Source organism: Notothenia rossii (genome assembly GCF_949606895.1).
Source record: "Notothenia rossii genome assembly, chromosome: 4".
Taxonomy (NCBI): Eukaryota; Metazoa; Chordata; class Actinopteri; order Perciformes; family Nototheniidae; genus Notothenia; species Notothenia rossii.
This window is the reverse complement of record NC_136902.1, coordinates 3,589,786-3,617,622: the sequence shown is the minus strand read 5'-3', so window position 1 is coordinate 3,617,622 and position 27,837 is coordinate 3,589,786. Positions and strand designations below refer to the sequence as shown.

General features: G+C 43.4%; 1 protein-coding gene across 1 annotated transcript; it reads right to left on the bottom strand.

The window, feature by feature from the left end:
* LOC307038203 (plexin-A2-like) lies at positions 1-27,837 on the bottom strand. Its single transcript, XM_079679525.1, has 7 exons — positions 27,739-27,837; positions 15,688-15,787; positions 10,810-11,000; positions 8,606-8,775; positions 8,295-8,507; positions 7,178-7,328; positions 1-2,921 (listed from the first exon to the last, which is right to left on the bottom strand). Exons 1-7 carry the CDS (start codon positions 27,823-27,825, stop codon positions 2,826-2,828), a joined length of 1,008 nt encoding a protein of 335 aa, XP_079535651.1. The 5' UTR covers positions 27,826-27,837; the 3' UTR covers positions 1-2,825.

Below are 27,837 nucleotides of genomic sequence, written 5' to 3'. Positions count from 1 at the left end.
TGTGCGTGCGTACACACACACACACACACACACACACACACACACACACACACACACACACACACACACACACACACACACACACACACACACACACACACACACACACACACACACACACACACACACACACACACACACACACACACACACACACACACACACACACACACACACACACACACACACACACACACACACACACACACCGCCTCAGATCAAAGAGCAGCTTCAAAGCCGGAGCAGGAAACTAGAGCTAAAGGGCTTCTCTCTCTTTCTCAACACTTCCTCTTCAAACAGCTCAGGAGAGCCGGGTGCTGAGCGAGGCGATGTCCGCCGTACCCTCTTCACCTTTTCCTTTTTTACCGTATCTCGCTAAGACGCTTCTCAGCAGAGTTGCCGGATCAGAGGACTAATAAGATCAGATGGGTATCTAAGGCCACGGAGAAAAGAAGAAGCACCTTTCACTCACGACTGGTGTTGGTCATGCTCTCAACACGCACTGTGCACACCTTTAATACTACCTATTGTTCAAGTACTTGATGTAAACAACAAGCGGACACATATATATCCCGGAAGAAAATGAGTCCAGACGGTGAAATCTCTAGTTCGCTGTAGCTCGCAGGTCAGCCTCTTAGGTTTAAGTCAGCAGACGCAGCATGTAACACTTTTATATTCGTCACCTTATGTTTCGTACCTTTAAAAAAAACTCACTGTATTCCAGTTCTGTGTGAGCTTTAACCGGCTCCAACATGACAGCTCTGCTCCCTCTGTAAAGCATAAACCGATTTATGACACATTAGAGGACAATTTGAAACGACGGGATCTTTTGGCACTTGTTTAAACTGAATCTTATTGTGAGTGCGAGGAACATCTCAGCTGGCCAACCGGAGCTGGCAGGACTCGTTGGCACTTGATCAAATCAAAGATGGCCCCTGGATAGCATGCAAACACACAGGAAGTTGATCCCATAGAGATACAGTCATGTATGGTTATGTGAACACACACACTCTACTCTAGAGAAGTGTGGTTCAGTGGATGATGACACAGATTTTAAACGTTATCAGGTGATGAAATCTGCAGAATGAGTGATAATCAGCCACATAGATGTTTAGAAAGGTAGTTCGTTTAAACACAGACTACTTATCGGAGCAATCGGTGTGTGTAAACAAACATTCCTGTGGGCTAAAGCTACATGCTAATCACGTTAAATACAGCACTAAGAAGGTAGCGCGTTAGCATGGTGAGCTATCAAGCCCCACAGATCGATACAGAATGACTAATCAACTGAAGAGGTGACCGACCCACTCTGAGGAAGATTTAAATCACCTGGTTTTAATATTTTTTAACTTGATTAACGTGAATTATTACGTAAATTACTAGACAGCTTTTAGACGACGTTAGCTAGCTAGCCTCTCGTGTACCGATTATTTAAAAACAGTATTGTTGGCGCTGCCTGTGTTTCGCCAACCAGTGACGTCAGATTGTTAACTACTTTTAAAGAAGTAGTTGTTAGTTTTAGGAAAAGGTAATGCTTTGCGTGTAAATAAGGGCTCTTGTCAAACGAAGCATTTTTGTCCCATACATCTCCAACGTTGTTCTTGCTCTTTATGCTGCCATGGAAAATGATGTTGTGTTTGGGGGTTATATTTACAGCATTCTGCAGGATGAGAGAAAAACGACCAGCCCGATTTAAATGAAATTTGCTGGAAGATTGCGGCATGTGCTCAGGAAAGACATAGTTCATTTTGGAGCGGATCTCAATCAGTGGGGCGGATACACAACATTGCAAAGAAAAGGAAGTTGTTCTGTGTTTTCGAAGGACAGAAATAAACACAACAATAGTTTCCCGACCATAAGAAGTCAACTAAATAGATCCTTAAGTCGAAACAGCACCATGGAGAATCTGCGGAAACGTCGGTACACATTCATTGCGCATCTGAATATAAAAAGACTGATTACCACTAATAAATAACACCAGTTCAATCCCCTGATAACGCATGAACCTGGGGATAAGGTTTGGGAAGCGGTCTGACGAACGGACTTCACTCAGCTCAACTGAGCCCCTTTGTGTTTGCAAACAGAAAATAAATCATCTGTACATTCACAGACTCTGACTCACACACAGATGACTAAACAAAAAGACAAAAGAAAGAAAGCCTTGGACTCCAGATTGATTCTCCTAGATATGTCCTCTCCTCTGTTCAGGCGCATGCCGGCTGAAGTCCTCCAGAGGCTCTGAGATGATGAGCTTCATGTTTCACGATCGGACCGGATTCATGGTTCGTGATAAAGAGCGGAGGTTTAGTCCGAGGAAAAGTGAGAGGAGACCCCGATGTCGTCTTCTTTGTCTTTGCACAACGACAGGGTCCTCCTGGGCGGGACTGCAACTGATAATATTCAAATGTACAAGTACAAAAATAAAAATCTGGATGCGACGCGAGATCTGCTCCTCCGGTTCACACTGGTGGATTCATCTAGTCCTCCCCACACACACACACACACACACACACACACACACACACACACACACACACACACACACACACACACACACACACACACACACACACACACACACACACACACACACACACACACACACACACACACACACACACACACACACACACACACACACACACACACACACACACACACACACACACAGGAATATTCTTTGAGAGAAATCAAATAAATAGGGGCCACGTTCTCTGCTGACGGTCCTCCAGCTGCAGGGTTTCTGTTTCTCAGTCTGTGGCCCTGAGCAGGTCCGTGTGAGGAGGAAATAATATGAGTGCGGATGTGGGGTGTGTTGGGGGTCCTCAGCTCTCCTGAGACATGGCGGCGATCAGCTGCTCCAGCTTGTAAGCCAACTTCTGCTTCCTCGCCTGCTCGTCCTGCTCCAGCGCCGCCGTGATCTGTGGGGGACAGAAAAATAGCGTCAAATACATGAGGTCGATGCACCTTGCAACCGAGGGGCCCAAAGAACCCTTCCCTGGACTTCACCTACAACATGTGGCTTGGAGAGACAAGTACCAACCAGGAAGAGGCTCACAGCGACCACAAAGACACGACAAAGGAACACTGAATGCCTAGACACACACAATTATTCAAAATACAACAAAAGAGACCCAAATCATCTACAAAGTGACTCAACATGACCTCAGAGACATGAAACGATTAGAGAAAGACATAACAAGAGAACAAAATGGCTACAGAGACACAAAAAAGTCAGAAAAAGATCAAAATGATGGCAAAGAGTCGTAAAAGGACTACAAAACATTTGAAAAAGACTACAACAGACACAGGAAATGACTTAAAGAGACACGCAACTCCAAAAAGACATGAAATGAACACAAAATGACTACAGAGGGACAAATCCACTATAGAAGGACCACGAAAACAAAGGAAGCGAACACATGTAGCCTCTGAAGTGTCCTGGAGCAGAGCCCATTGTTTCCCCTATATACAAATAGTGGCGGCGCCGTTGCTAGGGGGTCCCTGTCAGGTAACAACAACAAAAAAAGTTTTTTTTTTTTTTTACTTTTTTCTTTTTCTTAAAATAATAATAAGTGGCGACGCTTTTTCATTTTTGATTGTTTGTTATGTGATTTGTTATATTTGTGTTACTGTTTGTTCAATAAAGGTGTATTTTTGCTAAATCTTGAGACATTGCCCCGGACCCCCCTAGAGGATGTGACGTCCACCCTCCAATTCAAACATGTTCATACAATATTGAATACATTTGAAGCCATTTTGACGTCTACTACCTGTCAATAAGTTTTTGCAGTGTATTTGTCTTTTGTAGAGATTTTTCATTTATTCTTTACATATAAAATGTCGCCTAAAGTCTCACCTAGGGCAGCAAATTGTCTAGAACCGGCCCTGGTACTAGGCCTCAAGAGCCTTTCTTGTGCTGACACATAGAAACAAATTGGCGGGGCGCACTTCGCACGCACTAAAAAATTCCACGCGCTCCACGCTCACATTATGCTGGGCCCACGTGCCTTAGCACCGCTGCTATGACTCCATCCTAGGGGAAACACTGAGAGCCCATTGTCTCTTCCCACAGTGATACGTTTCGTAGATTTGATTTCGGATAAAGTTGTGTATTTCTTTGTGAAGCAGAGCCATCACATGAAAGAGAGGAACATCGTTACATCAGGGTCTCTGTCTTCCACAACACGGAGCAACATTTGTGTTTAATCCTAACTCGTTTCATCTTCCGAGGCGCCACCGTGTAAACGCGGCGTTTGTCAAGTCGAGTTGAAAAGGACGAGACAGAATCTGTGTGTCTCGCCCTGTCATCTCTGACGGTTTCACACATGCTCAGCCTTCCATGTCAAATAGTACAACATCCTTTGATATGGATATATGCAGCGGGGGAAAGTAACTAAAGTACATTTACTCAAGTCTTGTACTTTGAGGAAGGTCATTCTCATTACTCTTAAATACAGGACTTGTACCAGAGTGTAGTATTCGTACTTCTACCGAAGCAAACTATCTGAATACTATCTGAAGTAATAATAATAATTTAATGAGTGGTTTTTATATAGCTCTTTTCCTACTGCTCAAACACACTTTACAAGCTAACTAAACAACATCATTAATTGACCTCTCTGACACAATGTGTACTTTCAATTATTCGGAGGTAATGGATAAATAATAAATGAACACAGGGTAAAAACCTTCGCCCACAATGCGCCATCTATTCCCGTGGAGAAGCACTTTGCATGAATCTAAAGACTCGTTCAAGTGCTCTGTATTCATACGCAAGGTCACTACGAGGCTCCGCAATTTATAAATCATGAATAATATATCATATAATGTCAGTTTTACAGGCGTTTAACGAGCCTTTTTTTTATGCCTTTTAACTGTTTTATTGGGCGTTTTGGTGTCCTTCAGTGGAGCAGAGACACATTTAGAGGTGTTCTGTTCGGTCCTCAGTTATTCTGCAGAGCACGGCGAGTCTCCGTTCATTCACCGAGTTCACCACGAGGCTCAGCAATCTAGAAATCATGCGTGTTGGTCAAATATCTGCATTTAATGAGCCATTTTTCAAACTATTTTATTGTCGATTAGAAACACGTCGAATATTTTTCCTGAGGTTTTCTTTGTTGGTGTTTCAGTTTCCCGGCAGCCCTTTGTGTGCAGCAGAGCCTCCCTTCTTCCTCTCGTCTGCCTAAGTGCTCTTAAAACCTGGCAGCTACAGCACTTCCTCCTCCTCCTCCTCCTCCTCTTCATCGCAGCAATGTATTATTAATCTGCAGCGCTGTCTGCAGGTGCATCTCTCCCCAAATCCATTGAAGTATCCGCAGCTCGGCCCCGTTGTGCAGAGCCGTAAATATGAGGTTCTTAACGTACGTTTTTGGGACCGATGGGCTCCGCGTGTGGAGTCAATGGATCATGAGGAAGTTTGCATCAGACAGCTGAGGCAGCAGAGTGTGAGGTTCACGGAGAGCAAAGGATAATGGCTTGAAAAGAGGAGGAAGGTACAGGAAGTAGAGAGCGAGGGAATAAAAGGAGAGCAGCACAAAGGTCAGACTCATGCCTCCCAGAGGACCCGCTGACATTAGAGGCATCACGTCTCCATACATGCACTCTCTTTCTCTCCCTCCTCCTTCCCTCTTCCTGTGATCTGACAGCGTGTGTGTGTTTCCGCTCAGCAGAGAGCATGCTGGGAAGCTTGTAGACATCACTTTCTGCTGCAGATCAGACGCCGCCTTGTTAACGCTCACCTCGGGGAAGTCTGCTGAAGACTCTGACCTCGCTAACCTCGGCGTGCGAAACACAGAGGAGGAACAGAACATTTCTGAATCACAACTTTTCTGCAATCTGCCCGTGATTAGCGGATGTCACCCATTTGGCGGATTCAACACATTGCAAAAAAAGACCATTATTGATGCATTCACTTTGAGACGTAACCTTAACACCCCGTAAAGGAAACAACATCTCGGAAAGTCAGCGGAAGGTCATGGCCGATCTGATCCGTCTTCTATGCTCTTTGTGTACAAACTGGATTAGATCATAGCATGCATGTTGTTTCCACGTTACAACTTAGAGCTCATGAACACACCGTTAACCGTTGGAAGAATGACTTTCTAACTCTGGAAATGGGGCCATCCCAGAAGCACCTGAATGCACCACTCGTCCTGCCAGAGCTCGCTCTAAATTAGAATGAATAGTTAAATTACAGCTCTAAGTTTCTTTCTCTCTGTCAGAGGAGGTGTGTGTGATTCAGTTAGTCAGGTGTAGTCTTTAAGGGGATGGAAGTTTCTCTTTTTCTTTTAAATACACAGAAGGTCCAAACTCTCTCTCGTTCTGATACAGACCTTAGTATTTCCTGCAGAATGCATCGTAAAGACACTTGTTCTGTGCGAGTTCATGCGTTCCTCACCTCTCCGTAACTTCACCCTGTCTCTATCAATGCCAAGAGAAAGCTCTAGTGAAAAGCCCAGCACCAATAATAAGTAAAAAACAGTAAATAATAAACATAGAGAATTCATTTAGATGTGGCTCCTACGACAACCTATCCTATTAATACTCCTGCCCTTGATTTTTGGGCCCCGTCCACACCATCGACGTCTGTTCGAAATCGGTTTCAAAAAAGTCTTCTGTCCAAACGAAAACGCTCGAAGCCGCTGGAGACGCTGTAGTACATATGACGGGCCTGTAAGTGGCGCTGTACTTCCGCCACAAAATACACCAAGAGCAGCGAATAAGACCCCCGAGCATGGGCATAAGGAATAAACAAACATATCAGTAGCATCTGGAGCACGAACGCAACCCTCTGATCGGCCATTGTTGTTGGCGAAACGTATCAGCAATGACGCGGGGGCGAGCAGGAGAGTTGGGGAGAGGCGGGGCCATGGCGTCATCGATTCAGGAAAAGATCGTATAGGGCGTACACACGGAGCCGCAGACTTCAGACTTACCCACTTAGGGAGTCGGTTTCAAAGTTTATCCGTTTCGGGCTCCGAAATCACGACTCCGTGTCGGCCTCGTGTGGACGAACCGTCTATACGATAAAGAACTTTAGCGGATACAACTGAAATCGTCTCGGGATGGACGGGGCCTTGGTCCAAACTGTCCCGCGTAAGGACACAGACCTCAGTGTTTCCTGCAGAATGCATCACAAAGACACTTGTTCTGCGCGAGTGCATGTGTTCCTCACCTCCTCGCTGTACTTGCTGATGTAGGAGTAGATCTCGTTGAGCGCGCTGAGCATGTTGAACTCGTTGGAGTGAAGCCTGGCCTGCTCCGCCAGGTAGGCGTTCATGTCCTGATCGCTGATGGCCGGCAGACGGCTGATGTCAGCGTAGTACCTGACGGAGAAACACAGGAAACACCTTGTTATAGAGACAGCTTTCTAAAGCATCATACCACCTTCAGGAACAATAACTGTCTGCTAACATGACGGCATCGGCAACATTTACACTGGGGACGCTGGAGAAAGAATTGTACACTTTGAGAACTTATAGATTCTGGAGGACTGTTCTCACTTTCTGGTTGTATTTCTGGTGACTCTAGTGGTGCCGTTTGGACCTGGGATACGTTTAATATTAGTAATAATTGAATAGAGAATAGCTTTGCAGCAGCGTAGCATAGTTACTGTGCTAGTTGTACAAATAGTATTGTAAGTGTATGTCTGTAGTATTGTTTGCGGGGGGCGATTAAAGCAGAAGTGGTTTTTAAATCTGAGAAAAGTGTCCCCACCACTTTTTCTAACAAAGCGACGCCCACATTAAGACACAGAGATGGCAAAAGTCCACACATCCTTTACTCAAGTAGAAGTACAGATACTCGTGTTTATAAATACTCTGGTGAAAGTAGAAGTACTGACTAAACTTCTTTCCTCAAGTAAAAGTAAAGAGGCTTTGAAATGTACTTCAGTAAAAAGTACCCATAACTAGCAGCTGTTTTAAAGAGTACCTGACCTCCCTTTATATTAATAGAACAATAATGTCATTGTTAGCTAATGAATGTTTCCATGGTGACCAACGGCAACATGACAACGTTTCCATTGGTCCCTCTTCTTTAGAGAAGACCAGGAAATGATGGATACACGGATCGTGTTCAAATCAATAGGCACGCAATGACTCTAAATAATAATGATCACGCCACCAAACACACATTCAGACTAAAGGAACCAGCCTGTTTGGAAAATGAGAGAAGTAGAAAGTACAGGTATTTGAGTTCAACATGTGAGAAGTAGAAAGTACAGGTATTTGAGTTCAACATGTGAGAAGTAGAAAGTACAGTAAAAGTATTTGTATCCGAGCGGCTCCTACCTCTCCACCCAGCTCTTGTAGTTGGGGATGTCTTTAGCGTAAAGCAGCTTGTTGGACGGAGAGTCCTTCCCCAGCCGGTGCTCCGACGTGGAGCAGGAGTCCATGAAGGTCTGAGCGACGACCGAGAGGCAGGCGTCCGTGATGCTGCTCTTATGGATGTCGAACACAAACTGAGGGTTCTTTATCACGTTCACCCAGAAGCGCAGAGGAAGGCTGGAGGAGGGAGAGGAAGAGTCATGAGCTGTATTCACCTCCGTGTGAATCTGTTAACTCAATATCTTGGTTTCCTGAGTTGTTTTAAAGCAGCTCACCAGTTGCTTTTCCACGTGTGCCGCACGTCCTGGTCGTGGATGCCGTGTTTGTCCGCCTGCTCGTCCAGGAAGTCGAACATGTATTTGATGGCGAGAGGAAGAGAGGAGCCTCGGTGCACGGTGCTGAACAACGTCTCGAACAGGTCGTCCACGAACTTCTGCAGCGTGCCCTGAAGAAGAGGAGGAGGAGGAGGAGAGATGAAGGTTATTCAACTGTTGAGTAATAACACTCTCTTTCGAAATTTATAAAAGTCTATTTGTTCACTGTCTTTTCAAAGTCAACTTTATTGTCAATCTTTCAGTTTGTGTGTACAGACAGAGATCGAAATATCGTTTCCCACAGTCCAGAATACAAAAACAAATAATATGTATATACCTATATATACACAATCAACAGACACATTTATACATATGCACACATTAAGACATAAATACAAGCATAACAATCAATAAATACAAAATAACAGTCGATATCTTTGAAAATGTACATTTAGTGTTAGACTGTCCATCGCAGCGTAAAAGGATTGAGATGTTTTCTACCTTGGATGTATTATTAATTAATTTTTTTATGACATGATTAACGTGTGTTGCCTCTTAATTGATATGTCAGTATTTATTTTTGTGCACTGTGTTTCTTTGGTGTAACAATTGAAGTCCCCCCGCTGTGGGACCAATTACATATCAATCATTAATCTGGTTTTAATTATTACTTTTATTAATACTTATACAGCACTGTTTGCATTGTAATTTAAGACATTTCAACATATGTATTGTTGTTATATATTGTAGTACAATGTGCATATACATATTTAAATGTTTTATTCTCTTATTGTCAATTTTTTCTATAACTTCTTATGTTTATAAAACCATTTTTCTCTTTCTAAAATGGAGCAACTGTCACCAAACCTTATTTCCCCTCAGAACATTTTTAATATTCTGTAACTTGTATGCATATGAAAAAAAAGCTTTGAATGTTGAATCTTTAAAAACTAAGGATGAAGAAGCATGTATTCATTCATGTCCATTGGATGGTGGCTGCCGTGTCCTTGTGTCCTCTCCAACTCTGCCTTTCTTTAGTTTTATTTCAGTGTTTGTTTACTTGTCGTTGTGTGCTTTTATTTACATGTACAGAATGTAGACTTTTTGCACTATTTTTAATTTTTGTATTCAATTACCGTAATTTTCGGACTATAAGGCTCACCTGAATATAAGCCGCAGCAGCTAAATTGAATGATGTGTACATATATAAGCCGCACTGGACTATAAGCCGCAGGTGTTTGAATGTTTCATTACCATATGTAAGGGTTCGTGCACAGAGGGGATTGTCGGGAAAGAGATGGCTGTTTGAGGAAGCTCCCATTTATTAACATTTCAACAAACAAGTTGCATATTTGCATAACGTATTCAAGTGTTAGCATTTAGTGCAATAGTAGCTACAGAACATGTGCTGTGTAAACTGTACTGTATCACATAGCGTTTCAGACACACACACTTTTCAACTTTCAAACTTAAACGGTGCGCTCCCAGCGCACATACCGGCAGTGGTTTTCAACCAGTGGTACGGGGACAAACTGTCTCGCTCTCGTAATGTCTGTCTGTCTCGCTCTCGTTCTGTCTCTCGTACCACTCTCGGTTCCACTTTTACTTTTGCGCGCTACCTGTCTCACTCTTTTCCGGCCTCCAGCTTTTCCTGCTGGAGCCCGCCGCTTAAAGGTGGGGGGCGCGGACCGGCCATAGAGCCCATAGAGTTAAAGGTGGTGGACTGTAACCTGTCAAATCCATAGATTTAGGAGGTCCCCTAGTGGCCGTTAGCTGTAACAATCCATAGATTTAGGAGGTCCCCTAGTGGCCGTTAGCTGTAACAATCCATAGATTTAGGAGGTCCCCTAGTGGCCGTTAGCTGTAACAATCCATAGATTTAGGAGGTCCCCTAGTGGCCGTTAGCTGTAGAAATCCATAGATTTAGGAGGTCCCCTAGTGGCCGTTAGCTGTAACAATCCATAGATTAGCCATACCGTTATATAAGCCGCAGGGTCGAAAAATGGGGAAAAAGGCGCGGCTTATAGTCCGAAAATTATGGTATATATGTTGCATTGTTGGAGGAGCTCAGGTCAGAATAATGTCATTGGCATTTCTACTCTGTAGCTTGTGTGCAAATGAGGATAAAACCTTTGCATTGGAATCATGCCTGTCAGATGTTGTACCTTGGTGGCTAGCAGCCGGGTCAGATATATCTCGGACACCATCTTGCTGCCGCGTTCTCCCTCCTTCTGGTCTCCGTGCTCGTGGTTCTTCACCAGATGCCAGACCTTCACCCCGCTCTCCAGGTCCGGCGTGATCATCGGGGCCCGAGAGCGCAGGCTGTCCGGACTCCCCGTGTACCGGAAAGACGAGTCTGTCCAGGAGAGAGGAGGAGAATGAATCATTAACAAGAGACACAGAAAACCCTCAAACCCACCAGGGAGACATTAAACCACTACACTATGACTTAACAAGAGTACAAGACACAACATGGCTGCCAAGAGACACAACACACACACACACACACACACACACACACACACACACACACACACACACACACACACACACACACACACACACACACACACACACACACACAGAGACACACACACAGACACACACACACACACACACACACAGACACACACACACACACACACACACACACACACACACACACACACACACACCATCTTCCCCTTCCCACTGTAGAGGAGATTGCATTTGTGTGTAATTCCATTTCCTGGTCTTCTCTAAAGAAGAGGGACCAATGAAAACGTTGTCATGTTGCCGTTGGTCTCCATGGAAACATTCATTAGCTAACAATGACATTATTGTTCTATTAAAATAAAGGGAGGTCAGGTACTCTTTAAAACAGCTGCTAGTTATGGGTACTTTTTACTGAAGTACATTTCAAAGCCTCTTTACTTTTACTTGAGTAAAGAAGTTTAGTCACTACTTCTACTTTCACCAGAGTACTTTTAAACACGAGTATCTGTACTTCTACTTGAGTAAAGGATGTGTGTACTTTGGCCATCTGTGATCAGAAGATGTGTTGAGCATCATCCACACATCCTGCTTCTCTTCACTCAGTCTGAACGAGGCTCTAATTATCCTCCGTCTTCTCCCAGCATCTGAACGAGGATCTGAACGAGGATCTGAACGAGGATCTGAACGAGGATCCGAACGAGGATCTGAACGAGGATCTGAACGAGGATCCGTCTCCGACCCGGCTTCAAAGAACGAGGCGAGGAACAAAGCCTCTCGCTGCCGAACAGACTCCGCACACCTTTCAAATGAGACGACCTGCGCCTCTGGAGGAAGGATTTATGTGCTGAGCTCGGTTCAGCTCCCAAATCCCATCGTAATCCAGTCACTGCTTTTTACGGCCCTATATTTCTACTTCCCCTCCTTTCCTCCTGCCTTTTCCTCCCTCCCCTCGCTCTGAGATTAACCTGCAGCCCGAGGTGGAGGAAGTATTCACAGCCTTTACTGAAGTGAAAGTAGATCAGAAGTACTCTGTTACAAGTAAAAGTCCTGAATTGGAAATGTTACCAAAGTAGAATGAAGTATAATCAACTAAATTCAGAAAACTATTAAAGTACCCCATGCAGAGGGAGAACCTCCCCCTGAGGGGACATAGGGATTTCAGCCTTTGCAGACCATTGACATGCACACAAACCTATATAAGGTATTCTGTACGGAGAGGGAAAACCTCAAAAGTATAATTGAGCCTCTTTAAATCCACCGACCTGCCAGAGACTGCAGATGGAAATATGCAATAACGGCTAAATCTGGCACATGATGGACTCAGGTGTTAATGAGTGCATTACCCCTTCGAAAATATAAAATTACAAATTCATATTGTGTGTCCCTACACGCTGAACACACACACACACACACACACACACACACACACACACAGTATCAATTTCTGGATATAATTGCTTTGAGGCAAGAGGTTAGCTCTTTTTCTGGCTGTTAGACGGTTTGAAGGCAGCGCTCACTTCCTATCACTAATCCTGATAATTGGACATGCTCACTTATCTTTCTCTGTTTGTGTGAAGTACCATTCACACAGAATAATTTTCCTTCACAAGTCGCCTGCTGCTGTGTGTGTGTGTGTGTATGTGTGTGTGTGTGTGTGTGTGTGTGTGTGTGTGTGTGTGTGTGTGTGTGTGTGTGTGTGTGTGTGTGTGTGTGTGTGTGTGTGTGTGTGTGTGTGTGTGTGTGTGTGTGTGTGTGTGGCTGCATGTACAGTACAGTATCAAAAACTCGAAATCTTGCCAAGTATATGTGTCTAATATCTAATCTAATATGTTTTGCTTTTAGACATAATAGCTTCAGAAGTGACACTGCAGTGAGATATCGGGTCTTGTTAAGTCTAAAAATCTTATTTTGAGTTGTATCTCAGATGAAACACATATTTATTTACATATTTATTAGAAAATCACCATCTAACTTCAGAACACAGAAACACCTTTGAGCATCCACGGCTTATTTCGTAACACAACTTTTCCTGATTCTGGTGAAATATAGTTCAGAATGAGTTCTCCAGATAATTACAAGATTTTATTTATCTAAATATCACTTTTTATTTCAAGACATCTTACCAAGCTAATATTCACTTGTTCTATTGGCAGATTTTTTACTTATTTCAAGTGAAAACACCTCGTTTTCATTATTGTTTAACTTGTTTTTGGAGCAGCATGTTCTCCAGTAGTAGTAGCCCAATGACGCATCACCATAACAGTAATGTGACGCCTCTAAAATCCAACAATAGATATTTCTCTCTCTCTCTCTACTCTTTCCATTATTCTTCCATCCAGCAGAGTTCTGGATCCGAGCTGAAAAGCAGAATGCAGCGCTCACAGTTGGAGAGAGAAAAAGAAATACAACTGAAAAGCGTGTGCAGAAACAGAGCTGACCGCTTCAGGGACTTGGCTTTGTTCATCTCTGTAACAACCAACATATAAAACATTTCTGTCTCCGAGGCAACACGAATACATTTGCATGGGATTAGCTGTTGATTAATAAGCCTGCAAATACACCCGCCTCATGTATGCTAATCAATTGCTGTGTTTCCATTTAATTGCATTTGAAAACCTAATCATGGACTGGTTTGGAGGGAACTCCGATCCAAAGGAGTTTGAATCAGAAGTTGGCTCGAAAGGCTACACGTGGCTGTACTCCTTCATTACACAGAGCAGAGGAGAAACATGAAGAGAGCTCTGAAGTTCTGCCCATAGCATCGTTTCAACTCCAGAAAAGTAGGCAAGCTTTTGCACAAAAAGACGAGTAAAATGTGATTTATCTGCCTTCTACCTTTTGGTGCCGTTTCCATGAGGCTTTTCGAATGCAACACTCTGATCAGAACCGGTGGGTCCATTTGAATGTCTTGTAAAATGTGAATTACGGTAGGCGATTTATCAACTGGTGTGGAGTAGGGATGCCAGAAACTGACCATGATCAAATTCGAAAATCGGACAGCCCGAATATTAATCGATTATTCCCCCCCCGCCGGAGAGAAAAAAAAAATCATTTGGACTTGTCAGTTCGAAGTAGTTCGGAACTACTATTATTACTAATTATTACTATTATTAGCATTAGTCTATATTTTAGTTGAAACTAAGCCAGGAAAAAAATGAAAAACATAAATAATAATAAAAAAATATATAAATAAAATCGAATTTGATTATGGAGACGAACGAATATTCGAATAATCGCTGGCCTCCCTAGTTTGGAGCCAATAAAGCTTGAATAAGAGCAGTTGTTACGTCACACGTCAGATTGCGTTTTTATTATGCTTTCCTGAAAAGTGTGACGGATAAAGTTCGGTACGTCAGATTTTATTCTGCAAAGGCATTTTCGTAATCCAATTAGCAACTTTTTTAGTGAAAAGGCAAAACCAGCCTCATTAAAAATGTGTTTTACAGAATGGTGCCGCTTCCAGAAAGCTGGACACTTCAACATTCAAAGTTGTGTCCTGTTATAAATGAGCATTGTTTTATTTCATGTAGTCCAGAAGAGCATTTTCACAAAAAGCGACATTTCGTACGCAATAGAGCAGTGTGTCACGTCAAAGCATTTCTTTTATGCCCTTTAAGAAAAGAGTCATGTGATAGATGATGTTAGGTTCATCAGATGTTATTCTGCAAAGGCTTTTTAGGAATCCAATTCGCAATTTATTTCAAAAAACGCAAAACCAAAATCAACCTTTAAAATATCCTAATTGTGGGAATTGAAAAGAAAAGTGGTTGAAAGGTCAAAGATGGGTTCAGGTAACATTAACGGCCCGTCCACACAGCGGCGTGCGTTGAAGCTTGCCGGTGGGCGTGTCTGAAGCTCGACCAACAACCAATCACATGAATCTCCTGCCCCGGACACACAAGCAGCGGTTTGATTGGCTAGAGCTTGTACCGGCATACGATTCGATTGGCTGAAGCTTCTGCCGAGGCGTCAAAAGTTGAACATTGCTCAACTTTTGCAGCGAGCCACGCCAGCAACGCTCCGGGTCGCTTCCCACAATGCAGTTTGGCGAAAAGTGACGTCAGCCCATTCAAAGTGAATGGTGAAGCTTTTCAACGCACGCCGCTGTGTGGACGGGCCGTAAAACAGGTACATGTGTTGTCTGGGAATGCAACATGATTGAAGGAGAAGGATGAAAGGATCAGAATAACTATAATTTCACAGAAGACTAGGGGTCGAGGAAAGTGAGAACTTGGTGAGGGATATTCCCAAACATCTGGAACAAACTCCCAGAAACCTGCAGGTCCGCTGCTACTCTGACTACTTTCAAATCCAGGCTGAAGACTTTTCTTAATTGAAATATTCACATCTCACTGTAACTGTTATTCATGTTTTATTCTGTTCACTTCTTGATGTTTCTAATGTGCTCGTAATGTCTTTCATTTTTGTAAAGCACTTTGAATTGCCTTGTGTTGAAAAGTGCTGCATAAATAAACGTGCGTTGCCTCTAATGATGCCATTTGTAACGCTACACCTCAAAATGTGCATTAAAAGCTGAGCTGTGTAATGAAAGGAGCATTGGGACTCACCGTATCGGCTGATGGAGGAGCGGGAGATGCTGGCGGAGGAGGGGATGTTGTAGGAGGACGTCTGTTTGGGAACCAGAGCCACGACACAGCGGTCTGACACCTGAGGGGGAAACAAACATCACATTAAGCTGCTGGAGTGTTGTGTGTGTGTGCTCTCCAATAACCGTCTACATTTTGTATGAGTTAGGGAAGACACTGGAGAGAGGAGCTGAGGTCGAGGTGTTACTTTGCAAAGTCTTAACCTGTCATACTGTGACGGCCCCAGAGCCTGTGGCCGTTAGTGTGCAGGGGGGGAGGCGTGTGGTAGTGGTGTTGGGATCAGGGGTCACAGCAGGTTCAAACCCCACTGCAGTCAGCATGTCGTTGTGTCCCTGAGACACTTCACCCCAAAGTGCTCCTGTGGGGATTGTCCACAGTATTGAGCATGTAAGTCTCTTTGGATAAAAGCATCTAACAAGTAACATGTCATGTCATGTGTGTTGCAGGTCCTGTGATGGGGGCGGAGCTGAAGAGGCCATTCAGCATGACTGGGGACACCTGGCTGGAGCCGAGGTGCTACTCAAGCCCAGCTGCTCGGAGTCATGAGGCCTTCGCCGCTCTCTCCAAGACCTCTGTGGGGAAACTCTCGCCGGGATCCTTTCCCCGCCCATCCTCTCATCGTTTGTGTTGTTTTTGGTGTTGCCACAATAAATGTTGTCTTGAACGTCTCTCTCTCTTCCCGTTGTGGCCTACGAGCCGGTCATAACAATGCATCATCTTTTCCTGCTAGCCGGCTTTAGCGTGATTAGCTGTCCGCGGTGTAAACAAGGGATGCCAGGAAAAGGACCATGAGTGCAGCAGTCTGCGCTTCTGGCTTCCTCCAAGTTTACAGTCAAACAAACTGGTGGTGTGACCAATGGCCATTTACAATTATTAATACTATTACTATTATTAGCATTAGTCTATATTTTGGTTGAAACTAAGCCAGGAAAAAAAAGAAAAACATAAATAATAATAAAAAATCTATATAAATAAAATCGAATTAAAAAAAAAAAAATCGATTATGGAGACTGTAACGAATATTCAAAAAATCGAATAATCGCTGGTATCCCTAGTGTAAACAAGGGGGTTGCTGAACAACAGTGGCAACATAACGGCAACAACATCTCCCCACAAGAGAGGGCACAGCTAAATAACTCACTTCAAACCAAAAAACTAAAACAAGTAAGATCATATAAGAAAGTTGGAAATAGTACAAATCCATCAGGAGCAGCTGCAGTAGGCTTTAAACGTTTAGTTACGCAGCGTCCACACGGCGGCGTGCGCTGAAACTCGACCAACAACCAATCACATGAATCTCCCGCCCCGGACACACAAGCAGCGGTTTGATTGGCTAGAGCTTGTACTGGCATATGATTCGATTGGCCGAAGCTTCCAAAGTTGAACATTGCTCAACTTTTGAACTTTTGGAAGCAACTCTCCCACAATGCAGTTCGGCAAGTGTCACGTCACCCCATTCAAAGTGAATGTGCAGAAGCATTGAAGCTTCAACGCACGCCGTTACAGTGAAGTGTGGACTAGAGGCCCTCGGTGAATAATCCCAGCAGCAGAACATATCCCCCCTGCTGCTCTCTCACACCGACCCGTGGCGTTCCCTCTGCAGAAACAGCTCATCTCAACTTGACTGTCATTGTCTCCCCTTCACAAACACACAGGCATGATGTCAGCTCTGCAGCCGGGGTGGGGTGCAAAAGGAGGAGGGAGGGACTGTCTTATATTGTGTAGAGAAGTTGGTGTACGCAGGCAGGTGTAAGAATAGCATAAAGTCAAAGAGGAGAAGACGCTGTGTACAGATGGAGTTGTGAGTAACTGAAACTCAGAGCTGTGTGATGTGCTCCATCACTTCACATACACTGAGGACAATGGGTACAAAAGGACATTATTAAGGCTTCACTAACAGATTGAAGATTCTTTCATAACAGAACTCTTCATCAGTGTTCAAGTTCAAGGCTTTCAGTGTCATGTGTTCAGAGCTACAGTGTAGATATGACAGATCTGAGGTCACAGGCTCCTCCTCCAACAGAGCAACACAATAACACAGATACAATAGTGCAAGTAAATAGAATAGAATAGAATAGAATATAAATTGTGCAGAATAGTCTATACACAAGTCATTGTAATATTGATATATATAAGTTGCAAATTGTTAATTATTCACAAAATGACTCTATTGTTTGAAACGGTCTGTTAGTGCAGCTTGACATTTTTAGAAGAAACAAAACTTGTGATTTATTTTTCTGACAATCCAAAAAAACAACCAGCAGTTTGTTGGCTGGCATTTACAGCCACACCCCCCGAGGAGGAGGAGGAGGAGGAGGAGGAGGAGGGGGAGGGACCCTGCTTCAGACCCAGAGAGAAGGAGGAGAGACTGTCCCGTAGATGTCATCACAGCTGGACTGTTAGCACACATGTGAAGTTTGAGCACTTTTTGAACATTTTCATAGGAGTTATAGCGACATCGTCTTTTATGGCCAGGGATGTGTTCCCATGGAAACGGCATTTAGTTAGATGTCAGATTTGACGTGGAGCTGTTGAGGCATGGACCGGTGATATACAAGCGAAGTTTGGGGGACGATCAGACCGTGTCCATTGGAGTTACAGCGACATCGTGTTTTTATGGCGAAGGATATGATGACACCCCATAATTGACGTAGAGCTGTTGAGGGCAGGACCGTTGACCATTATCTGAAGTCTGCTGCTCTGAGCATGGCAGTTGGAGCGATGACATCATCGTGTTCCATGACACAGGTGTTTATAGTTGAGCTAACGAGGTGTCCAGAGATCAAAGGTTTCCATGTTCTGAATGAGAGATGAACCTGTTACATGTGAACGTTTTGTTGAAGAACCGTAACAGATATCATGTAACATTTTAAAGTTGGAATGAGGTTTCTGAGTGAAAGTATCAATGAGCAGTTAGCAGAGTTGAAGTTGCATAAAGATTGTTGAAGTCTGAAGAGTTTCTCCATTGACTTCCATGTTAAAAATGGGATGAATTATGGGATGTATCTCTGGAATTATGAAAGTTATGAATTAGAAAAGTAATAGCCATCGATTCCCGACCGAGCTGAACGTTTTGATGTTTGAACGGAGTTTCTGCGATAAGTGGCGCAAAATAACCCGGAGGAATAATAAAGAAATTTGTGAGTAGCATAACAGATAGCCGGAATGCATTCCCACTAAAATATTAAAAATAATAAAAAATATAGCAGTATTTACATAGAAATAAAATGGAAATATGGACCCCTTCCTCCTCCTCCTCCATCCTCACCCCTTTCCTCCCACTCTTCCTCCTCCATCCTCACCCCTTTCCTCCCACTCTTCCTCCTCGATCCTCCTCCATCCTCACCCCTTTCCTCCCACTCTTCCTCCTCCATCCTCCTCCATCCTCACCCCTTTCCTCCCACTCTTCCTCCTCCATCCTCACCCCTTTCCTCCCACTCTTCCTCCTCCATCCTCCCCCCTTTCCTCCCACTCCTCCCAAACTAATCTGGCTTCTGTTATTAGTTGCCATCTGGCCTCTGCTGGCACTTGAAGGCACTTGAAACCGAGGATGAAATCAGGAGGAATCCTCTGAGAGACGCCGCTCCGGCTCTTGGAGGGAAATGGAAAATGGTCTCCCTCTTCCTCCACCTTCCCCTCCACCTCCTCCTCTTCCTCCTCTTCCCCTCCACCAACCACCACTAACATCCCAGACCCTTCTCTCCTTTTCCCTTCCCTAACCCTGATGTCTACGGCCTCTCCATCCTGTATTCTGCTTCACGCTGACGATGCACTCTTACATATCAACAACGTTTTCCAGTCATGCATTTCCCCATGAAATAGCTTCTCTATCTCCCCCTCCTCCCCCCTCCCCCCCCCATCTCCTTCCTTTTCTCTGTGCTTCTTCACGGCTGACAGCAGAGATGGTCCTTGTGATAGAGTGAATGATTGAAGGCGTGCAGATCCGCCCTTCAGGGATAATCCAGTGTGAGGCTGATAGTGGGCAGGTGTGATAAGGCTGCTGATAACACCTCCATTAGACGGACAGCAGAGAGTGGCCTTCCTCTCTCTCTCCCCTCTCCGTGCCCTCCGATGCTTATCCGTCCAGCTCGGTCACACACATCCTGAGCATGAGGCGACTCCCGTACAGAAAATACAACTCAAAAGGATCAAAGGGGACGTTGAGTTGAATCAGTGAAATGTGGGAGTTAGGAAGAAGTGTGTGAGTTCTTATAACTCTACAGTCCCGCCTCAAAACACATCTTTTCAACTCTGTCTACCCATAAGCCCCTCCCCTCTCAATCAACTTCCTCTTGACTGCCTTTTTATATTTTTATTTTACTATATTTACCTGTCCTTGTTTGTCTACCCTCCCTCATACTGTTAAGCGTCTTTGAGTTGTGAAAAGCGGTATATAAATAAAATGCATTATTATTATTATTATTATTATTATTATTAAAGTCGTTTCTATTTGAGGGATACAAATCAAATTCAATCAATCATTCTTTATACAGCTCAAAATCACCAATTACTATTCTCAGGGCGCTCAACCGTGTAGCACACAACACACTCTGGAAAAGCTTCGAAGAGACCCCAGAATTAACGGGGTGCACCATGTGTGGTGTGTATAGATCAGGGGTGTCAAACTCAAGGCCCGGGGGCCAAATCCGGCCCGCGACTTCATTTTATGCGGCCCATAAGAGATTGCAAAGAATAAAATATGTTTATTATAACGTTACATGGCGATTTACAGAAGCACGTTGCCCATACATGTTGCACAATTAATATATCTTTTTATTTTTTTTATTTTTGGGGGGATTTTATTTTTTTTTCCATAATTTGGCTTTTCTTTTAAATCATTTTGTGACATTCTCACTGAAGAGACTTGCAATTATTTGCCCTAGGCTTCTGCTTTCAGACGTAGTTAATTATGAAGTTATTACCCCATCTGATAATAATCCAATGGCAGAGGCAATCATGTAATATAATACATTACATGCTTTTATATAGTCTTAAAGTTACAACCGGCCCTTTGAGTGCAGCCATAATGCTGATGTGGCCCGCCATGAAATTGAGTTTGACCCCCCTGGTATAGATTAAAAAGATATCACATTTATAATATGTTTCTGCAGCCCTCTCCACAAATGCACCTTGAACGTATCTAGACTAGAGGAGCTCTAAGTGAGAACTCACATTGCTCAATGATTAGTGTACTGTCTGACTGAGTGTGGACACGGTAGCTCATTTTACAGAGAATTCCTAGCATTCAAGTTAGCGCGTTTATTCTAGCGTTAACCGGCAGAAAACATACAACCTAAAGTAAAGAAGAAGAACAAGAAGATGAAGAAGAAGAAGAAGACGAAGGTTGTTTATGATAAAAAAAAAAGACGGGACTGTGGATGTGTGTCATGTCGTTACTCCGTTACTACAAAACCAAACATGTTATTTTGTGTAAGAAGTGACGGTAAATCTGCTGTTTTGAGCCACAGGTGAGAAAGAGAAAATCTGCATAAGGTTAATTTGAGTAGAAACGTCCGTTAAGAAATGCAACTCTGGGTCCAGCAGCGAAAGCATATGTCTCTCCAAACGTTCTACTCCTAAAAGCCTCCCACCTGTCGAGCCCAGAGTGAGTCGAGGAACTGATAGCGTGTCGTGCTATCTATTTGGTCTGGGGCTGTTGAAAATAGCCCAAAATGCCCCGAGAGACGTCTGGAAACAGGATCAGTCTGAGGCAGCGGAGGACACTCAGAGGGCAGCGGAAGGTTTCCTGACTCACGTCTTATTTAGACACAGTCTGCCCTTTACGGCCACTTATCTGCACTCTTCCCACACTGTCTCCACAAATGAAAGTGGCAAAGAGATATTAATATTCAGGAAAAAGCGGCGGTCCACCTGTCGTAGATCAACACTTTTTCAAACATCATCAGTAGGCGCTTTCACACTTTTCTCTTTAGTTCTCATGAACTGAGTTCAGATCGCGTTCTCACTGGAATAAGTCCGTGAGCAGACGTCACTTCTTCTTCTTCTGCTTTGGGTTTAATGGCAGGCCGCAAACCACTTCACGACGTATACTGCCACCCGGAGTCCCCGGCCGGAAGTCCCCGGAGTTGGGGACTGGATCAGTAGAAGCTGCTGGGACTCCCAGCCGCTTCTACTGAAGCCTTCCGAGTAAATCGCCAGAACGCCGAAACCTCCTCATCTCCACCGCTCCCATGTTTTATTTTGTGTTGCCATAAATGAGTCTCTCTGCGTTTCTGCGCTGGGCTAATGCTAATGTTAATGCTAATGCTAATGCTGCTAATGCAAGGATAATAGGGGGGGACCCAAGTTCCCATCAGCAAAAACTTGTGGGTTTGCTATCATGGCTCCAAAATGGTGGAATGAGCTCCCCATTGAAATCAGGACAGCAGAAAGCTTACACATCTTCTTCAGACTGAAAACTCATCTCTTTGGACTCCACTTCGAGCGATAGAATTACTAACAAAGCACTTATATACTAATAAAGGACTGGCTTATCTAAAGCTAGTTGAGTAGCACTTGAAATGTTTGGCTCTATGAAACCTGATGTACTTATATGATTCTGTTTTCTTCAAGGTTGTGTCTTCCCGGTCGAATGCACTTATTGTAAGTTGCTTTGGATAAAAGCCTCAGCTAAATGTAATGTAATAAAATGGCGGCTTCACAAAACCTTTTTTTGAGTTTTACGGGGCGTGGTTTGCAATCCGCCCAGCCAATCAGACATAGGAACCTTTTTCTCCCATGAAAGTACCTGCTCTCTAGCAGGGACGGAAAAAGGGGTCAAAAGGTTCTCATGAACACATTTTAGTTCCGGCTCTTTTTGGTGTGAACGCGACATTTCGGAACTAAAGTGGGAACTGCACTGGGGTGTGAACGCGGCTAGTGTTGTTCCTCACACGGCAAACGGTGTGTTTTGCATTCTGCATCATCATAAAATAATACGCACACTGACAACTGGAGTTCATTTTTATGTGCTTTATGTTTATGAGGATTGTTAACGCTGTCTGATTCATGAGGCGGGAAATCATCCACCAAGAGAGGAGGAGAAGAAAGGAGGTGAGATGAAACACTTCTCTTCGACGGAGGGGAGATTATAAAACAAAAAGATGTTAATCAGCCCAAAAATCTGCTATCTCATTAATCTTTTATCTCAAATCCCTTGTTTTTAATCTACGTCTATATCTGTGTGCTTATGTCTTTATCTATGTACTGAGATAGAGAAAGAGGGGGGAGTAAAGTCCTCTCGAAGTGAACGCCAAGGAGCATTCAGACTTTTAGTGTCTCTACTTTAAAGAGTACCCTGCTGATGTTCAGGTGTATATCAGTATTTAGTGTCTCTACTTTAAAGAGTCCTCTCCTGCTGATGTTCAGGTGTATATCAGTATGTAGTGTCTCTACTTTAAAGAGTCCTCTCCTGCTGATGTTGAGGTGTATATCAGTATGTAGAGTCTCTACTTTAAAGAGTCCTCTCCTGCTGATGTTCAGGTGTATATCAGTATGTAGTGTCTCTGCTTTAAAGAGTCCTCTCCTACTGATGTTCAGGTGTATATCAGTATGTAGTGTCTCTACTTTAAAGAGTCTTCTCCTGCTGATGTTCAGGTGTATATCAGTATGTAGTGTCTCTACTTTAAAGAGTCCTCTCCTGCTGATGTTCAGGTGTATATGAGTATGTAGTGTCTCTACTTTAAAGAGTCCTCTCCTGCTGATGTTCAGGTGTATATCAGTATGTAGTGTCTCTGCTTTAAAGAGTCCTCTCCTACTGATGTTCAGGTGTATATCAGTATGTAGTGTCTCTACTTTAAAGAGTCCTCTCCTGCTGATGTTCAGGTGTATATCAGTATGTAGTGTCTCTACTTTAAAGAGTCCTCTCCTGCTGATGTTCAGGTGTAAAAAGTACTTCTTTCTGCACACTTCTCCCTCACTCTGGGTCTTAATGAGCAGCCAGATGTGCAGTCGCAGTTGCCAATGCAAACACACACACACACACACACACACACGCACGCACACACACACACACACACACACACACACACACACACACACACACACACACACACACACACACACACACACACACACACACACACACACACACACACACACACACACACACACACACACACACACACACACACACACACGGTGATGATGACGAGGGTTAACGTGTTTGAAACCAGGAGAACACAAACATCTGAGAGAGAAGAAGATCCTGCACACTTCAAAGAGGCCCGTCTACATCTTCTGCTAAAGCCACGTCTCTTCAAGCTTGAATGCACTTACTGTAAGTCTCTCTGAAAGCGTCCGCTAAATGAAATGAAGGAAAGGAAAGAAGGGGAGGAGAGAACCTGAGGGGGGCCAGGTCCTGGGTGAAGGACACTAAAGACGGTCCCTTCTTCTAATGACTCGTACATCTGGTGGTGATTCTGCTCACTCTGCAGGGGCATGAGTTCAGACCCACCCCCAGCATGAGGGTCGAACCCCCTCCCTGAATAAAGAGCTGCAGACCGGGCATCTTAGAAGTGATCGCGGTGCGTTTTGAAGCAGATGTTTGCTGAGTAATGACTTCTGGCTGCTGAAGATTGACGACCTGCTGAGACCCTCTGATTCTGCCCGTTTATATTATTCCTCTTTATTATCTCCCGCCTGCTTTACCTTTTTTATATATTCAACGGACATAAATCCTGCAGAAGCCCTCTTTAGTTTCCTCTGTTGAACAGCAGGGCCCAGAATAGCAGGAGGATGTGAAGAAACAGACTTATACTAAATAGACCAGCGGTTCCCAACCTTTTTCAACTTAGGGCTCGCTTAACAATCTAAAAAATGTTCGCGGCCCAAGTTCAACCCTAAACAATACAGAGGCTGAATAAAGTACTTTTTATTTGAATTAGAAAAGGAGCTGGCTATCAGTAACAAACAGACATTTTGATTACATGGTTTAGTTGAATACTCGATTCTGATTGGTCAATTCAGAACATGTGACACGTTGTTAATCCAGTAGAACAGACCGCTGTCAAGGACTGGAATGACCGTTGCTAAGGAGGATCAAGAAAGAGAAAGGAAAAGAGGTTCAAATCGTAATAATGAAATGTTTTGGCGTGTGGTGCAGTGTGTTGTGCGTTGGTGTTGGGATCAGGGGGTCACAGGTTCAAACCCCACTGCAGTCAGCATGTCGTTGTGTCCCTGAGACACTTAACCCCAAATTGCTTCTGTGGGGATTGCCCACAGTATTGAGTATGTAAGTCTCTTTGGATAAAAGCGTCTAACAAGTAACATCTAATGTAATGTTTCCACACAAATCCTAATGTTTTGCAAAATGATTTGGTGGCCCACTTGCAATGCCTTTGCGGACCACTAGGGGGCCGCGGCCCACAGGTTGGGAACCGCTGAAATAGACTGTAATTTCTCTGATGCAATATACATGCATGTGCCAAATCCCCTCGTGCAATTCACACTTTCTAAGATAAGATATGATAAGATGCACTTTATTGATCCCAAATTAGGAAATGTTTGCGTTGCAGCAGAATAAAAAAACAAACAAGGCAAGTAGAAATTAAAGAGTAGAAATGAACAATACTAGAATTAAACATCTCAAAATAGAATTAAAAAAGCATTAAAGTGCATTTTTGTTATATAAATACTGTTATTTAGTTTCTTTCACCATGATGTACTTCTCTGTTATTTGTTTTTACTTCATGTCATTATGTATACCAGGTGCATACTTTATATATAATATGTACTCTTTCTACTTAATCTGTCCTTTCCTCTTCTTGCTGTAATACCGTTGATTTCCACTAGACTCAGGGTCAGTTTCATCCCACAGGCCATAAGACTATTAAACTCCTGAACTATTTAAAGAACATCCATAAACATTAATTTAGCTAATTATTTATTTAATATATCATATATCATATATCATTCCTTTTACTTAGACTCTCCTTGTACTATTTCAATTGTATTTGTATCTGTTTTATTTGTTCTATGTCCTATCCATGTTGACTTGTGATTGTGTTCTGGTTTTATGTTTCAGTATTTGTAAGCAACTGTGACTGAAAGAATGCTGCTTTTATTTGACTTTTTTATGGTGATTTCCTTCTTTTAAAAAAAACAAAAAAAACAAACAACCAGTATTAGGCCCCGTCCACACGGAGACGATATCAGTTGAATCCGCTAAAGTTCTTTATCGTATAGACGGTTCGTCCACACGAGGCCGAAACGGAAACGCGGATCCGATACACTTTGATAACGGCTCCCAAAGTGGGTAGGTCTGAGGATGAAACGCTTGCGGCTCCATGTGTACGCCCCATACGATCATTCCCCCGCCTCTCCCCCCTCTCCTGCTCACCCCCGCGTCATTGCTGATGCGTCTCACCAACAACAACAACAACAATGGCGGATCACAGGGTTGCGCTCGTGCTCCAGACGATACTGCCCATGATACAGATGTTAGTGCAAAATCGACAGCCCCTCTACCACAACCATCCTCAACAATAATAATATAATATAATAATAATCATGATCGGTCTTATTCGCTGCTTTTGGTGTATTTTGTGGTGGAAGTACAGCGCCACTTACAGGCCTGGCATATGTACTACAGCGCCTCCTGCGGGTCAAGCGGTCTCATGTGGACGGACACGTTTCTTGAGCTGATTCCGTACGGACGGAAGACTTTTTTCTAGAGATGTCCCGATCCGATCATGTGATCTGGGATCGGAGCCGATCACGTGATTTTCAAAAGATCGGAATCGGGAGAAAAAAATCGGGGATCGGGATTTTTTTTTTTTTTTTTTTAAATACTTTTTTAAAATGTTGTATTCAATGTTACAAAACAAAAATGACCATGTTCAAGTCTTAAAGTCATCCTGAGGCCTTAGTTTTAGTTTCAAATGACAGAACATCATGTATGTGTTGCTTCTTTGGGGCTTGTTTTCATAGACCTGCTTATTTCTCTCAAATCTGGCAACAGAGTGGGCGCAGTGTCTAATAGTAGCAGTAAGCTAACGAGTACTGATAAGCTTTATTTTGTTTTGATCCAACGCTGCACAACTGAACTGGACCAATGCTGCTGTGAAAGAAAGAAGCTATATCCATGTTGGATAGAATATCCAATTTAAATTAAAAAATAACCTTAAGGGACAACTTGAATGCTTTTTTTTTCTCTTAATGCATTGCATAAAGATCGGATCGGGAAAAATCGTTATCGGCAAATTGTCAAAATCAAATGATCGGAATCGGATCGGGAGCAAAAAAAGGTGATCGGGACATCCCTACTTTTTTCATATCGAAATAGGTTCGTTTTTGTCTTCGCATGGACGGGGCCTAAGTGTACATGTTCTGTAAAGTGTACATGTTTTGTTTTAAAATAACTTCCATGTGTGGAATAAACAAATACATACATATTGCACTGTTGGAGGAGGACTTACGTTTTTCATTGCCATATCTACACTGTAGCTGCTGTGCTAATGACAACAAAGCCTTGAAACTTGAAACTTGAAAGTCAAGAGAGACAGAGGGTAAGAGATGCTGTCCTCCCATCTCTCGAGGGGGGATGCGGGGGAGGAGAGTGTGTGTGTGTGTGTCTCATGTCTCCTGCCACCTGTACGGTAATTGTCCTCTCTTCTGTCACCCGGATTACAGCAGCAAGGACATGCAAATGAGGAGCTAAAAGTCAAGAGCGCCGAACATCAAAGTTTGTCGGCGCAATTTCCATAATAAAAAGCTCCGGCAGAAACTCAACTCAAATTAGTTTTTTCTTGATAAAAGAACCAGGAGAAGTTTGAGGGTAAATTAAAGAAAGGTTCCACAGACTTTAAAAACTAGCGCTGTTGTTACGTACATATATTTGTTCTGGTGTTTTCCATCAGGAATGCTTTAGATATATTTATTCAATGTGATATTATGAGAAGTCTACAACCACTCGATCTTCCTCACCCTTTCACAATAAAAGCCCTACTGTAGGTATATATGAAAGACAGGAAAGTGTTTTATTTTGGTGGCGTTCCGATGTTGTGTGTTTACCTGATAGTGCATGAGAGCGTTGAGTCTCTTCCAGTCGTTCTCTATCTTGGTGGTGATGTCTTCATCCTGCAGGACAACACGAGCCATTCGCCCCTGCCG